Source organism: Helianthus annuus, chromosome 10 (genome assembly GCF_002127325.2).
Source record: "Helianthus annuus cultivar XRQ/B chromosome 10, HanXRQr2.0-SUNRISE, whole genome shotgun sequence".
Classification (NCBI taxonomy): Eukaryota; Viridiplantae; Streptophyta; class Magnoliopsida; order Asterales; family Asteraceae; genus Helianthus; species Helianthus annuus.
In genome coordinates, this window is record NC_035442.2 from 125,545,080 (window position 1) to 125,558,435 (window position 13,356).

Below are 13,356 nucleotides of genomic sequence, written 5' to 3' on the forward strand. Positions count from 1 at the left end.
GAGCTTGCACAGGGAGGAGCTGGTCGTTGTGGGCTTGGATCATGATCGTTTGTTAAACACATTATGACATTTGATACTTTATTATGATGGGTTTTATTTATACGCTTCCGCTAAACAGTGATAACTTACTTATGTTTTGGAACACCTCTCATATGGAGTTGGTTTGGTTTCATGGCAATTACTTTTACTATATATATTGTTCTATATGATTGGTGGCTTGATCCTGGTCAGTCACGCTCCCAAGCGGTGATACTCCGCAGGTGGATTTTGGGGGTGTGACAGATTGGTATCAGAGCCATTGGTTATAGAGAACTTGGTTTTAATATGGGAAAACGTTTTTATTAAAAGTAGACTATAACCAGTACAGTGCTCAACGATCCACAACGACGCTTCGCTCCACGTGCAAGACTCAACATCCTAGGTAATAAGGTTTATGTTTATTACCTGCTTGCTAGAACTACATAGAACTTTGCTTGTAGTATGCTTAGATTTCAATGCTCGTTACTTGTTATTACTTGAGAACACTTGCGTGCCTACTTTCTTCTGTCATCGCACTATACGCGAACCACTCTAACTTATGACACTTTTGCTATGAAGACCATGGCTGGACGTATTAACATGACACAAGCTCAGTTGACGGCTTTCGTTAACGAACAAGTTGCTGCGGCACTTGCAGCTGCTCAAGCAGGTAGTATACCCTGCATTTTAGACTCACACTAGGATCTTTAGATCCTACATTAACTCTTGTGTTTAACCTTGTCCTATTTGTACACAATAGGTCAACACGCCCCACAACCTGTCTGTACTTTCAAGAACTTCATGGATTGTCGTCCTAGCACGTTTAGTGGCACTGAAGGAGCGGTTGGACTCCTCCACTAGTTCGAAAAGCTCGAGTCTGTGTTCGAGATGTGTGAATGCCCTGAGGCTTGCAGGGTCAAGTATGCCACTGGTACTTTAGAAGGGATTGCGCTAACTTGGTGGAACGCGCAAGTGCAGATCTTAGGGTTGGCAGCTGCTAACGTCACCCCTTGGAATGATTTCAAGGAACTGATCAAAAGGGAATACTGCACACGGGAAGACATTCACAAGTTAGAAGATGAGTTGTACCATCTGAAAATGACTGGGTCAGAAATCGAAGCTTATACAAAGAGATCGAACGAGCTGGCCGTGCTGTGTCCAACTATGGTGGACCCTCCAATCAAGCGCATTGAGTTGTATCTCAAGGGGTTAGCGCCAGAGATCCAGAGCCATGTGACATCGGCTAATCTTGACAATATCCAGGCTATTCAACGCCTCGCTCATCGCATCACAGATCAGGTAGTGGATCAGAACAGACTGCCTAAACGTATCAGCGCTACTGCTACCGCTACCACTGCTACTACACTTGCTACTCTCAGTGACAACAAGAGAAAATGGGATGGGGATTCTAGCAAGGGATCAGCTTCAGTTCAGTCACAGGTTCAGCAGCGAAAGACTGAAAGTTATCAGAGTCCCAGTCAGCACTCTTCAGGCAGTCACAGGCAGGGCGGATATCGAGGGAACCTTCCGAAGTGTAAAAACTGCAACAGACACCACAGTGGCCAGTGTAACAAGGGTCGCTGTCAAAGATGCCTCAAGTTGGGTCATGAGGCCAAGGACTGTAGAAGCCCTCGACCTGCGAACCAGAATCAGCAGCAACCCCCAGCACAACAGAACCAGCAACAGGGCAACAAGGGGTGTTTTCATTGCGGCGCAGAAGGGCACTTCAAAAGGCACTGTCCTCAGCTAAACAGGAACCAGAACAACAACAACAACAATAACAACAATTAGAGAAACGGCAACAATAACAACAATCAGAGAAACGGCAACAACAACAACAATGGTGGGAACAACAACGGCAACGAAGCTAGGGGTCGTGCATTTGTGTTGGGGCAGGGTGATGCCAGGAATGATCCCAACGTCGTTATGGGTAAGTTTCTCCTTGACGACTTTTATGTTACTGTATTGTTTAATTCGGGTGCGGATACAAGTTACGTGTCATTGAAAGTTAGCCAAATGTTAAAACGTGCACCAACTCCCCTAAATACCAAACATGTCGTAGAGTTAGCTAATGGTAAAAGTCTAGAAGCTACACATATAGTTCAGGGTTGTGATCTTATCCTCGCTGGTCAGACTTTCTCTATCGACCTCATTCCTATAGTTCTGGGTAGTTTTGACATCGTCATCGGTATGGATTGGTTGTCCAAGCAGCAAGCAGAGATCCTATGTAAGGAGAAGATCATTCGTATTCTTCGTTCGGGTAAGGAACCTCTTGAAGTTCAAGGCGACAGGAGTGGTGCTGTGGTTGGCATCATCTCTTTCTTGAAGGCTCAGAAATGTTTACGAAAGGGTCATACGGCTATCTTGGCACTAGTTACAGATGCAGCTTCGAAAGAGAAAAGGATAGAGGATATTCCAGTAGTACGTGATTTTCCCCAAGTGTTTCCAGAAGATTTACCCGGTCTACCGCCTCATCGCCAGGTCGAGTTTCAAGTCGAGCTAGCTCCAGGAGCAGCACCTATAGCTCGCGCACCGTATCGTTTAGCTCCAACTGAACTGGAAGAACTGTCAAAGCAACTACAAGAGCTCTTGGATAAGGGCTTCATTCGTCCAAGCTCTTCGCCTTGGGGAGCTCCAGTATTATTCGTGAAAAAGAAGGATGGCACTTTCAGAATGTGCATTGATTACCGCGAACTGAACAAGGTCACAGTGAAGAACCGCTATCCTCTCCCTCGTATTGACGACTTATTCGACCAGTTGCAAGGGTCGAGTTACTACTCCAAGATTGATCTAAGGTCTGGTTATCATCAGCTGAGAGTCCGGGATGAGGACGTCTCCAAGACAGCATTCAGAACTCGCTACGGTCATTACGAGTTTCTAGTCATGCCATTTGGGCTTACGAATGCGCCGGCAGTTTTCATGGATCTTATGAACAGGGTGTGCAAACCCTATCTTGACAAGTTCGTCATTGTCTTCATCGACGACATTCTGATCTACTCTAAGAGTCAGGAGGAACACGAGCAGCACTTACGTCTTATCTTAGAACTTCTTCGAAAGGAACAACTGTACGCCAAGTTTTCAAAATGCGACTTCTGGCTTCGTGAAGTCCACTTCCTAGGCCATGTGGTGAACAGGGATGGGATTCATGTTGATGCATCCAAGGTAGATTCGATCAGGAACTGGCCTGCACCGCGTACACCAACGGAAATACGCCAATTCTTGGGTTTGGCGGGGTATTACAGACGATTTATTAAAGACTTCTCTAAGATCGCACAGCCGCTCACTATGTTGACACAGAAAGGTGTTACCTATCGTTGGGGTAATACACAAGAAACTGCTTTTCAGTACCTGAGGGATAGATTATGCAGCGCACCTATTCTCTCATTGCCAGAGGGCACGGATGATTTTGTGGTTTATTGTGACACATCAATACAGGGTCTTGGTTGCGTATTGATGCAACGGGATAAGGTTATTGCTTACGCTTCTCGTCAACTCAAGGTTCATGAACGAAACTACACGACACACGATTTAGAGCTGGGAGCTGTTGTTTTCGCGCTCAAGATATGGCGACACTACCTTTACGGTACCAAGTGCACAATTTACACCGATCACAGGAGTCTCGAGCATATCTTCAAGCAGAAGGAATTGAACATGCGTCAACGATGATGGGTCGAGTTACTTAATGTTTACGAATGCGCTATCAAGTACCATCCAGGCAAAGCCAATGTTGTGGCTGACGCCCTCAGTCGGAAAGACACCTTACCTAGGCGTGTACGAGCCTTGCAGCTTACTATTCAGTCTGAACTTCCTGCCCAGATACGAGATGCTCAGGTGGAAGCATTGAAACCAGAAAACGTCAGGGCTGAAGCCTTACGCGGCTCAAGGCAACGTTTAGAACAAAGGGAAGACGGCGCCTACTATGTAACGGGGCGTATTTGGGTTCCACTATATGGCGGTTTACGAGAACTTGTGATGGATGAAGCGCACAAGTCTCACTACTCGGTACATCCAGGTTCGGATAAGATGTACCACGATCTCAGAACTACATATTGGTGGCCAAGCATGAAAGCTCACATCGCGACTTACGTCAGCAAGTGTTTGACTTGTGCGAGAGTCAAAGTCGAATATCAGAAACCATCAGGCCTACTTCAGCAACCGGAAATACCACAATGGAAATGGGAGCAAATTTCCATGGATTTTGTTACTGGCCTACCTAAGTCCCAGTGCGGGAATGATACTATTTGGGTGATCGTTGATCAACTCACGAAGTCTGCTCATTTCTTGGCTATTAAAGAAACGGATAAGTTCTCCACTCTAGCAGACATATATCTCAAGGAAGTTTTTTCAAGGCACGGGGTGCCAACCTCTATTATTTCGGATCGGGATGCACGATTCACTTCAGAACTGTGGCAAGCGATGCACAAATCTTTTGGCTCTCGGTTAGACATGAGCACAGCATATCACCCTCAGACGGATGGGCAATCTGAGCGCACGATTCAAACTCTGGAAGACATGCTTCGGGCGTGTGTTATCGATTTTGGCAACGGCAGGGAAAAGTATCTTCCGATAGTGGAATTTTCGTACAATAACAGTTATCACACCAGCATACAAGCCGCTCCATTCAAGGCATTGTACGGACGTAAATGCCGGTCACCTCTCTGTTGGGCAGAGGTGGGGGATAGTCAAATCACAGGTCCAGAACTTGTAGTTGATGCTACTGAACGAATTGCACAGATACGACAACGCATGGCGGCGGCTCGTGACCGTCAGAAAGCTTACGCAAACAAACGCCGGAAACCGCTCGAATTCCAAGTTGGGGATCGAGTGCTACTCAAAGTCTCACCCTGGAAGGGTGTGGTTCGTTTTGGTAAACGAGGCAAGCTCAATCCACGGTATGTTGGACCATTCGAAATCACTGAGAAGATAGGCAAAGTAGCCTACAGACTAAATCTACCAGCTGAACTCGGTGCAGTTCACAACGTATTCCATGTATCGAATCTGAAGAAGTGTCTGTCAGATGAGACCCTCATAGTTCCTTTCAAGGAACTCACTATCGATGAGCGGTTGCAGTTCGTCGAGGAACCAGTTGAAATCACGGACCGGGATGTTAAGGTCCTCAAACACAAGAGAATCCCTCTTGTTCGAGTTCGTTGGAACTCCAAATGTGGCCCAGAGTACACCTGGGAACGCGAAGACCAGATGACAGAAAAGTACCCCCAGTTATTCGAAAACCGTGCAACCACTACTGAGACTGAAGCTACTACTGCGGAATTTCGGGACGAAATTCCAAATCAACGGGGGGATGATGTGACACCCCAGGAAAACCAGTAAACGATACAACTTACCTAGCTTCCTCAGTAACCGCATGCTAAATTTCGGGACGAAATTTCTTTCAAGTTGGGGATAATGTAACAACCCGAGTTTTCAAGGTCCTTATCTGATTTAACTTCGTACGTATTTGCTAAGCATGTTTAATAAATTTTTGTGGTGCAATATTAATGTTATTTGTGACAGGTATTATATGTGGGTATATGTCATACATTTGAAAATTGTTTAATTATTTAAAACATGAAACTTGTGCCAAACACCCTACATCCGAAAACACCCCCACTCGAAAACACACCCACCCACGAAATCATTTCTGGATGGAAACACATAAGTTTTTTCGTCCACTATGTGACTAGCGAAAACAGAATGGGCTTCGGCCCAGTAACAACCGGTTATAGTGTGGTGATATTGACCTTTTTACGTTAGACTTTTGTTAATGAGTAAACCCTAAAACCATTCTCTCTCTCATTACTTCTGTGCGACGTGCCATCAAGATCAAGATCCTCAAACCCTTGATAGCATCAAGCCTTTTATTCTGCATAACTCGGTTAGTTACACTGTTGTTTGAATCATGCATGACTCCTTAGTAAATCACCACATGTCCGTATGTATATGTTTATTTGGTTGAATTCATGTGACTATTTGACATCATGAATAAACTGTTAGTGGGTAATGATTGTGAACTTATAATTGAATTGAATGTTGATAATGATTATTGATATCATAAGCTGTCGGCTAGTGTATATTTTGGTCCAATAGCATCGTCTACGATATTCCTTCATATTATGCAAGGTGTTTTTCAGAATATATGTGGATAAAATAGTGAGTAATTGCCGGCTAAATGATTGTAAACTGACCCACCTTAAAATCGGTCCAATCATGTGTGAGTTAACTAAAGTTTTGGGCGGCCATTATTGTCTTTAGTGATCATATGTATATGTGCTTCTAATTCAGTTGTGGTCGGGTACTGTATGGAAGGGAATGTGAGGGGTGCAGCCTATATGAATCAAATAAAATACTTGAGGCCATGTGAATACTTGAATGAGTATATATATGAGGCAGACCACTAACAATTTATGGTCCAATCACCTCTTGAGGTGATTTGTAGTGGCCGACCATGACTCAATTAATTAGATTTCTTCATGTATTACATGTTATGGTATTTCGATGATTTATTTAAGGATTTTGTTGATGTTGATCTTGTAACTATTAGTGTTGACTAAGGTTGTGGATGTATGAAACTGTTAAGGGATAATTAAGGTTGTCATTGTTTGGAAACTGTTATTGATGTTGTTGCTGCCACAGACGAAAACACAAAGGGCCAGACGAAATCACCAAGTGATTTCGTCACTTAAGGGATTTCGCCAAGCATGTGTTTTCGGCACATGTGATTTCGTGGAGCGTCTTCGGCTAAGCATGTAACCTTGTTCAGTTTATTAAACATGTTAACTCTGTTAATTTAGTAACCTTAGTTAGTCTAATAATTCTCTTACATGTTAACTCTGTTAAGTACGTAACTATGTTTAGCCTATTAACTGAGTTAAGCTTATTAACTCAGTTAACTTTATTCACAATGATAGACTCATGTATGACACTCTGTTAAGGGGTAACTCTTGATAACTCTGTTAGTTAATTTTGTTAGCTAATTAACAGTGTTGGTATGTTAATCCTGTTAAGAGTGTTAACTTTGCAAAGTATGTTACCTGCCTGTTAATCGCGTCAAGCATGCATTACATGGCTTTGATTATCTGCTTTAACACACTTCGTGACATAAATGGCATACTAACGAAACTGATTGTATATACGTGCGTACTATAGGTCGTGACTGATTATTTGTGAGCGTGTATTTCTTTAGCAAACCGAGCAAACCAAGGTGAGTTCACACTCTTACTAAGGCATGGGATTCCCAGGGCTTGGGAATGGGATTGAAAGGATAAGGTTGAATAGATTCATACGGACATTATTACTAGACTACCATACCATCGTCCTCGGTTGTGCAGGATACATACGTAAAACCTACGTATACTTGTATTGCTCACTGTCCTCAGGTTGCGAAGGACACTCACGTAAAACCTACGTGAACTTATACTCACTACTGCCTCGGTTGTGTCAGGCACTTACGTAAAACCTACGTAAACCCCCGCGTACCCCTATCCTCGGTTGTGAAGGATACTTACGTAAAACCTACGTAAACTTGTACGTATTACTGTTCTCGGGATATGTAGAACACTTATGGTTACGAATAGTCTAGTGGTTATACAACATGGGAAGCCCCCACCAATAGAACGTACTAACGGCCCAGTAGAGCCACGTGTTACAAACGAATATACTATTACGCATTTACTTTCTGTGAACTCGCTCAACTAGTTGTTGACCCTCTGTTACATGCCTTGCAGGTCGATAGGTACATGGAGCTTGCACAGGGAGGAGCTGGTCGTTGTGGGCTTGGATCATGATCGTTTGTTAAACACATTATGACATTTGATACTTTATTATGATGGGTTTTATTTATACGCTTCCGCTAAACAGTGATAACTTACTTATGTTTTGGAACACCTCTCATATGGAGTTGGTTTGGTTTCATGGCAATTACTTTTACTATATATATTGTTCTATATGATTGGTGGCTTGATCATGGTCAGTCACGCTCCCAAGCGGTGATACTCCGCAGGTGGATTTTGGGGGTGTGACATCCCCTACTTTAGGAGATTTCGTCCTCAAAATCTATTCAAGAGGAAGGCTGAACAAAGAGATGTGGATGCTTGGTCTGCATCTCGCTCTCGGGTTCCCAACAGAATTTGGAGGTTCGTCTAACAATTTCAAAGGGTTAAACATTTATCTTTGTTATCTTTGCGAAAAGTTACATCAGTTGTCAAGTTTACAATGTGGCTTGATAGAGCAATGAAGAGTGACAAATATAACTTGTGGAATCATGAACTCAAGTTGTTTGCTTTGCACTGCAAAGTCGAGTCAGTGAGGTAAGATATGGTTTTACTATATATAATTGGGGTGAAATTGACTTTTTATTGAGTGAATTCCATCCCTTGGATCTTTGTGGAATTGATGTGGACCGTGTTACATGGGTAGTTAGAAGCAGTTTTTAATTACTGTTTTGGTCAAAAATCACACAAGGATAATACAACCAAATCCGATTTTGTGAGGTGTGATGCTTGAATGAATGGACAAATGTATGAACAATGTTTAAAAAAATGAATGTAGGACACAAGGATTTATACGAGGAAAGAGCCCTTGATCAAGATATGATCTCCGGCACAAAAAACCTCGGGTGATGGAAACTATCGATCACCAACTATATTAAACAAGTAAAGGTTACAAATCGGGATGACAACAAGCTTGTTACAAGGATCACTAGTGTGCAAAAAGTGTGAAATCGCCAATAAGTTGCAGAGAGTTCTCGAGTAGTGTGTGTTTTTTTTATTCTAATCAAGCTTGTTATCCCCTTATAAAAATAGAAATGAACTAGCTAACTAACAATCCGCAAAAGATGTTAGCTTCCCACGACTTCCATAACGGTAACAAAAGCCATGCACGTGTAGAATAATGGAGCATATTCCCCTAGAATCTCGGTTATACCAAGTCCCACTCGTATACTCCTGTAAAACAAGTTCAAACATAATGGAAACAATTGTTAGTACAAGGATCATAATGAGGATCCTGGATCCTTATTGCTGCAACGTCTTCTGAGGATCCTTAATTCACACTGAGCTGAGGATCCGTGATCATGGCTACACTTGAGGATCCGTGAACCATACATTAGAAAATCCATCCCTAACAATTGCCCCCAAAATATGAGGAGTTAATAGTAACTAGATGACTCATATTTTTTATTTGATCCGGAACAACTTGGTTAGCAAAAAACTAGCCGTTATAATCGGACTAGCCGTTATGGACATGACGTCAGCGATTAGACTACCTGCAAAATCATCATTATAAATTCAGAGTTAGAGATAAGGATCAAGAGGCATATAAATTCGAGCATTCCACTCCTTTAAATCTCCATCCGGAGATCGAACAGGTATTCTCTCTTTCCTTCTCTCTAAATTCTTCTACTCCGATCCTCTTTTCTCCAAGCATCCATGGCGAAAATGATTCTCCGATCCTCACCTGCTAAGGATCCTTAAAAGGATAGTCCTTTGAAAAGCCAAGGCATTATCAAAAACCCTTCGCTGGAACTCTGTCGTTTTACCGATCCTGAGATTGATCGAATTCGTCAATGTTTTCCGGCTGAAGCCGTCTTCAGATCCTTTGACTCTTCAATGAAGAGTGACTGTATTTCCGACACTTGGGTCACTTTTCCGGCCACCCCTTTTCTGATAGGGTTTTCTTATCCTTTCCCTGCTTTTACACAATCCTTCTTCACACTCACGGGCATGTGCTATATACAGGCTATGCCCATGATGTGGAGAGTCCTTTATACCCTGGAAAACATCACAGAGCAAGAGGATGTAGACATAGGAATGTCTGAGTTGGGTCAGTTATATAACTGGTTAGCCATGGTTCGCACCGTTTCCTGTTCAAACATAAACCTGGTCAGCCTCATCCAATCCTCAAAACCACCAAAAATGACACCCATTGGAAGAGCCATTTCTTCTTTGTGAGGAAGGACTCAATCCCAGATGGAAAAAACCTTTCCAAAAAGTGGATCACCCATGGTACGATATGGGATCCTTAGACATTGATCATAGTAGGACTCTTTTTCTGCTAAGGATAACTGATCCTTCTTTCTGTTTTTGCAGCTATCTCACTCTCTCATATTCAAGAAACACCTACAACAAAAGAAAGAGTTTCTGCTTTCTGGAAGCTCGATCCTGCTGTAAGGACATTTCAAGCCAAATCAAAGGATTCACAAGAAGTATCCTCCGATTCCTTCACGATGTCAAGTAAGTATTCAAATCTGGGTATAAATAAATATTTAAATAAAAGTAGAACAAGGATACTTATCTGTGTTTTGCATTTGTAGGCGTTGGAAAATTCTCGAAACAACTAGCTGCCAGTCCCAGCATCCCGAACCCTAAAAGCATGAGCACATGGAGCAAGGGTGCCAAGAAAAGAAAAGCCTCTGAACCCCTTGAAGGCCTCCCTCTTATCTAACACCAGTTCGAGGAGTACGTCTTTGAGGTAAGGATCCCGGATCCTTAAGTCTGATCTTTCTTTTCTAAGGATAACGGATCCTGACATGTACTTCTTTTTCGCAGAAATTTGCTGAGATCCAAATGCTTCTGGATCACCACTTCGAAGAGGCTGAGCAAAAACACCTGGACTTCCAGAAGATGTTCCTGGCAAAGTACAAGAAAATCATCTCTCTCGAGAATGAGATCAACCTGGTGAAGAAGGAGCTGGCCCTGACCCAAATTACAGCTCAGCAGGAGAAGGAAGAGGTGATGGAAGGGGTAAAGCTCTCTGCTACAATAGCCATGCTCATGATCAAGCTTCAAATGCAAAGGAGGCTAAGGATCCTTCTTTTGACCGGTCTGCCTAGAACAAGGAGGCTTGGAAGCAAAAGCTGGAGGAGCTGGATGATGAAGAAGAAGCTGAGGAGGTCCTGGCAATTGAGGCTGGTAGCAGGGGGCAGAAGGATCAAGTGGAAGGAGCAGCTGTGTGACAACCCTCACCAAATCAGGTATCCGTACGAATTAATTAATATTTAATTAATGCTTAATTACTGTGCTCGCTTACAATTGTTGTTAAACTGCTACGTGATTTCTGATACATACATATACATGCATCATACTTTATTACTGTCACTCCATTATTTACACAAAACTATAGTGACAAACTTGATGCACAAAAGCACAGTTAGCACAATGAACGGATAACCCAGTAAACATGTTGACATAGCCAGCACTAGACAGACACTGTCTCTGAGGCCAGTATGAGCCGGGAATAGATTACTACACTAGTAGGGAGTGTAGGGAGGTGAGGATTGTAAAACTGCGTCACTAGGTGATAGTTATAGTGACCGGATGTGCCTAAAACATGTGATGATTACAAAATTCAGCACTCTATTACAAAATTCAGCATGTAATTTAACTAGTAAAGTGCAAAAACATGGGAAATAATAGTAGACTCTTGCCAAAGTGTCGGGAATTCATTATGTCACTAAAAACACTATAAAAAGCACTTTAAAGCTTTACTTGAACGGATCAATATCCAACCGAACAACCGGACTTTACCCAGAACGTAAAAATATTGTTAATGGCATAGTTTATACTTTTCTGAGCTAGTTAGGGTCCCCGAACACCCTAACACCCGTTATATTACATAACACACTAATAACCTATTTAAATCTCTATCTAAACTAACTAACTAACACTTAACTATATCATCCAAATCCAACCAATAACCCCCCCCCCCTCAACCGATCGGTTCCCCAAGGGGCACACACTCCACCAATTTTTGATTATTTTATTAATCCATGTCTAGTATCTTAAGGACATTTTACACAATGGTTATTAGTAAATGGTGGTTTATAAGAATGCTTAGAGGTTAACATTTCATTCACCAAAACACTTCAAAAATTTTGCTCTCTCTCTCCCTCTCCTTTGTGATCGGCCGAAACCAACACCCACCATCTCACCATCTTCAAGTTTTGATCAAGACATTCCACATACATACCAAGGTGCAAGAGATCACACAAGGAGGCTCGGTGCTTACAGCACGTTGCTTTTATCCACCTTGTTTACGCTTTGATTCTTCCCTAGCCACGAGCTAGTAGTAAGTGCTCCTAAACACTTCCTTGTTCTTGTTTAAAGTGGTTAATAAGAGATTTAACGGTTAAAACTCAAGAACATACAAGATCAAAACTAAAAGTCTTGAAAGAATGATGAACTAGTTGGATAAAGAGAAACAAATGGTGTAAATCTTGTGAATCTTGTTTAGATATGATTATTTTATGTTGTTAGTTGCTAGTAGTGGAACGGATCGTCATCTAACCACGCTAGATCATGTTCATGGAACATGAACTAGTAATATGTTAAGTGTAAAAGATGCAAGATGATGAACCCTTCCACACATAAACATGAACTTGTGTAAAAGTGACTTTTCTTGTAAAATAGAATTCTAAACTAGTAGATCTAAAGATCTACAAGTGGTATTTCGGAAGAACCAAGTGAAATATACAAGTCTTGTTTAAAAGCCGGATCTTTCATAAACTAAAGGTATTTTAGTGACTAAACAAGTGTGTAAACAGTTGTGTGACAAAAGGATTTAACAAAGAAATATTTTCGTAATTTTTGACTAGAGGTTGTAAAGTTACATATTCTTTAAAAATAAAGTCTTCGAGAAATTGGTTTTATTTTTAAAGATGGAAAGATCTACTAAATATATTGGAAAGTTACTACATATTTTTACAAAACCTACAAGTTCATGAGTTTGCGATTTATGCTCATTTTTGACTAGTTTGATGTTTGAATATTAAATATTGATGGTTGGAAAATTGTTTGATTGAAATTTTAAAAGAAAATGATACGTTAGTAAGCGTGGCCACCTCCAGTTACAGGGGAAACTCTGGCGAAATTTTTCCAGAAAGTAACACTTAGAAATATTTTTGACAAGTGTTATAAATATGTTTTTGACTTGATTTTACAAATAAACTTCGCCATGATTTTTATTATGAAATTACCAAGTGTCGGAGGTGGATTTTCATATATAAAACTTGTTAAATATAGATTTAGAATATATATTTCATAGTAAAACCCTTGTGTGATTTTATGATTAATTTGTGAACTATATATATATATATATATATATTATTTTTAAGAGTAAAAACAATATAACTTGAAAAATATTATGAAGTTACGACTTCCAAAATAATACCAACGCCCTCACAATAAATATTTAAGTTACACCGGTATTATTATTACCACACGAACTCTAAAATGTAACTTATGTATTTTCGGAAAATACCCTTAAATGTGTATTTTGATAAAGTATTATTTTGGAAATTATATGAAGTAAAATATAATATTTTTGGGAAAAATATGTATATTT

General features: G+C 41.2%; 1 protein-coding gene across 1 annotated transcript in view; it reads left to right on the forward strand.

Annotated features, from left to right (window-relative positions):
- LOC110881193 (nucleoporin GLE1-like) overlaps positions 1-10,969 on the forward strand; it is a 29,489-nt gene extending 18,520 nt beyond the window's left edge. The window contains exons 6-7 of the mRNA XM_022129534.1: positions 10,563-10,757; positions 10,847-10,969. Coding sequence (XP_021985226.1) covers positions 10,563-10,757; positions 10,847-10,969 — 318 coding nt within the window. The remainder of the gene's footprint in view (positions 1-10,562; positions 10,758-10,846) is intronic.
- Positions 10,970-13,356: the final 2,387 nt, after the last annotated feature.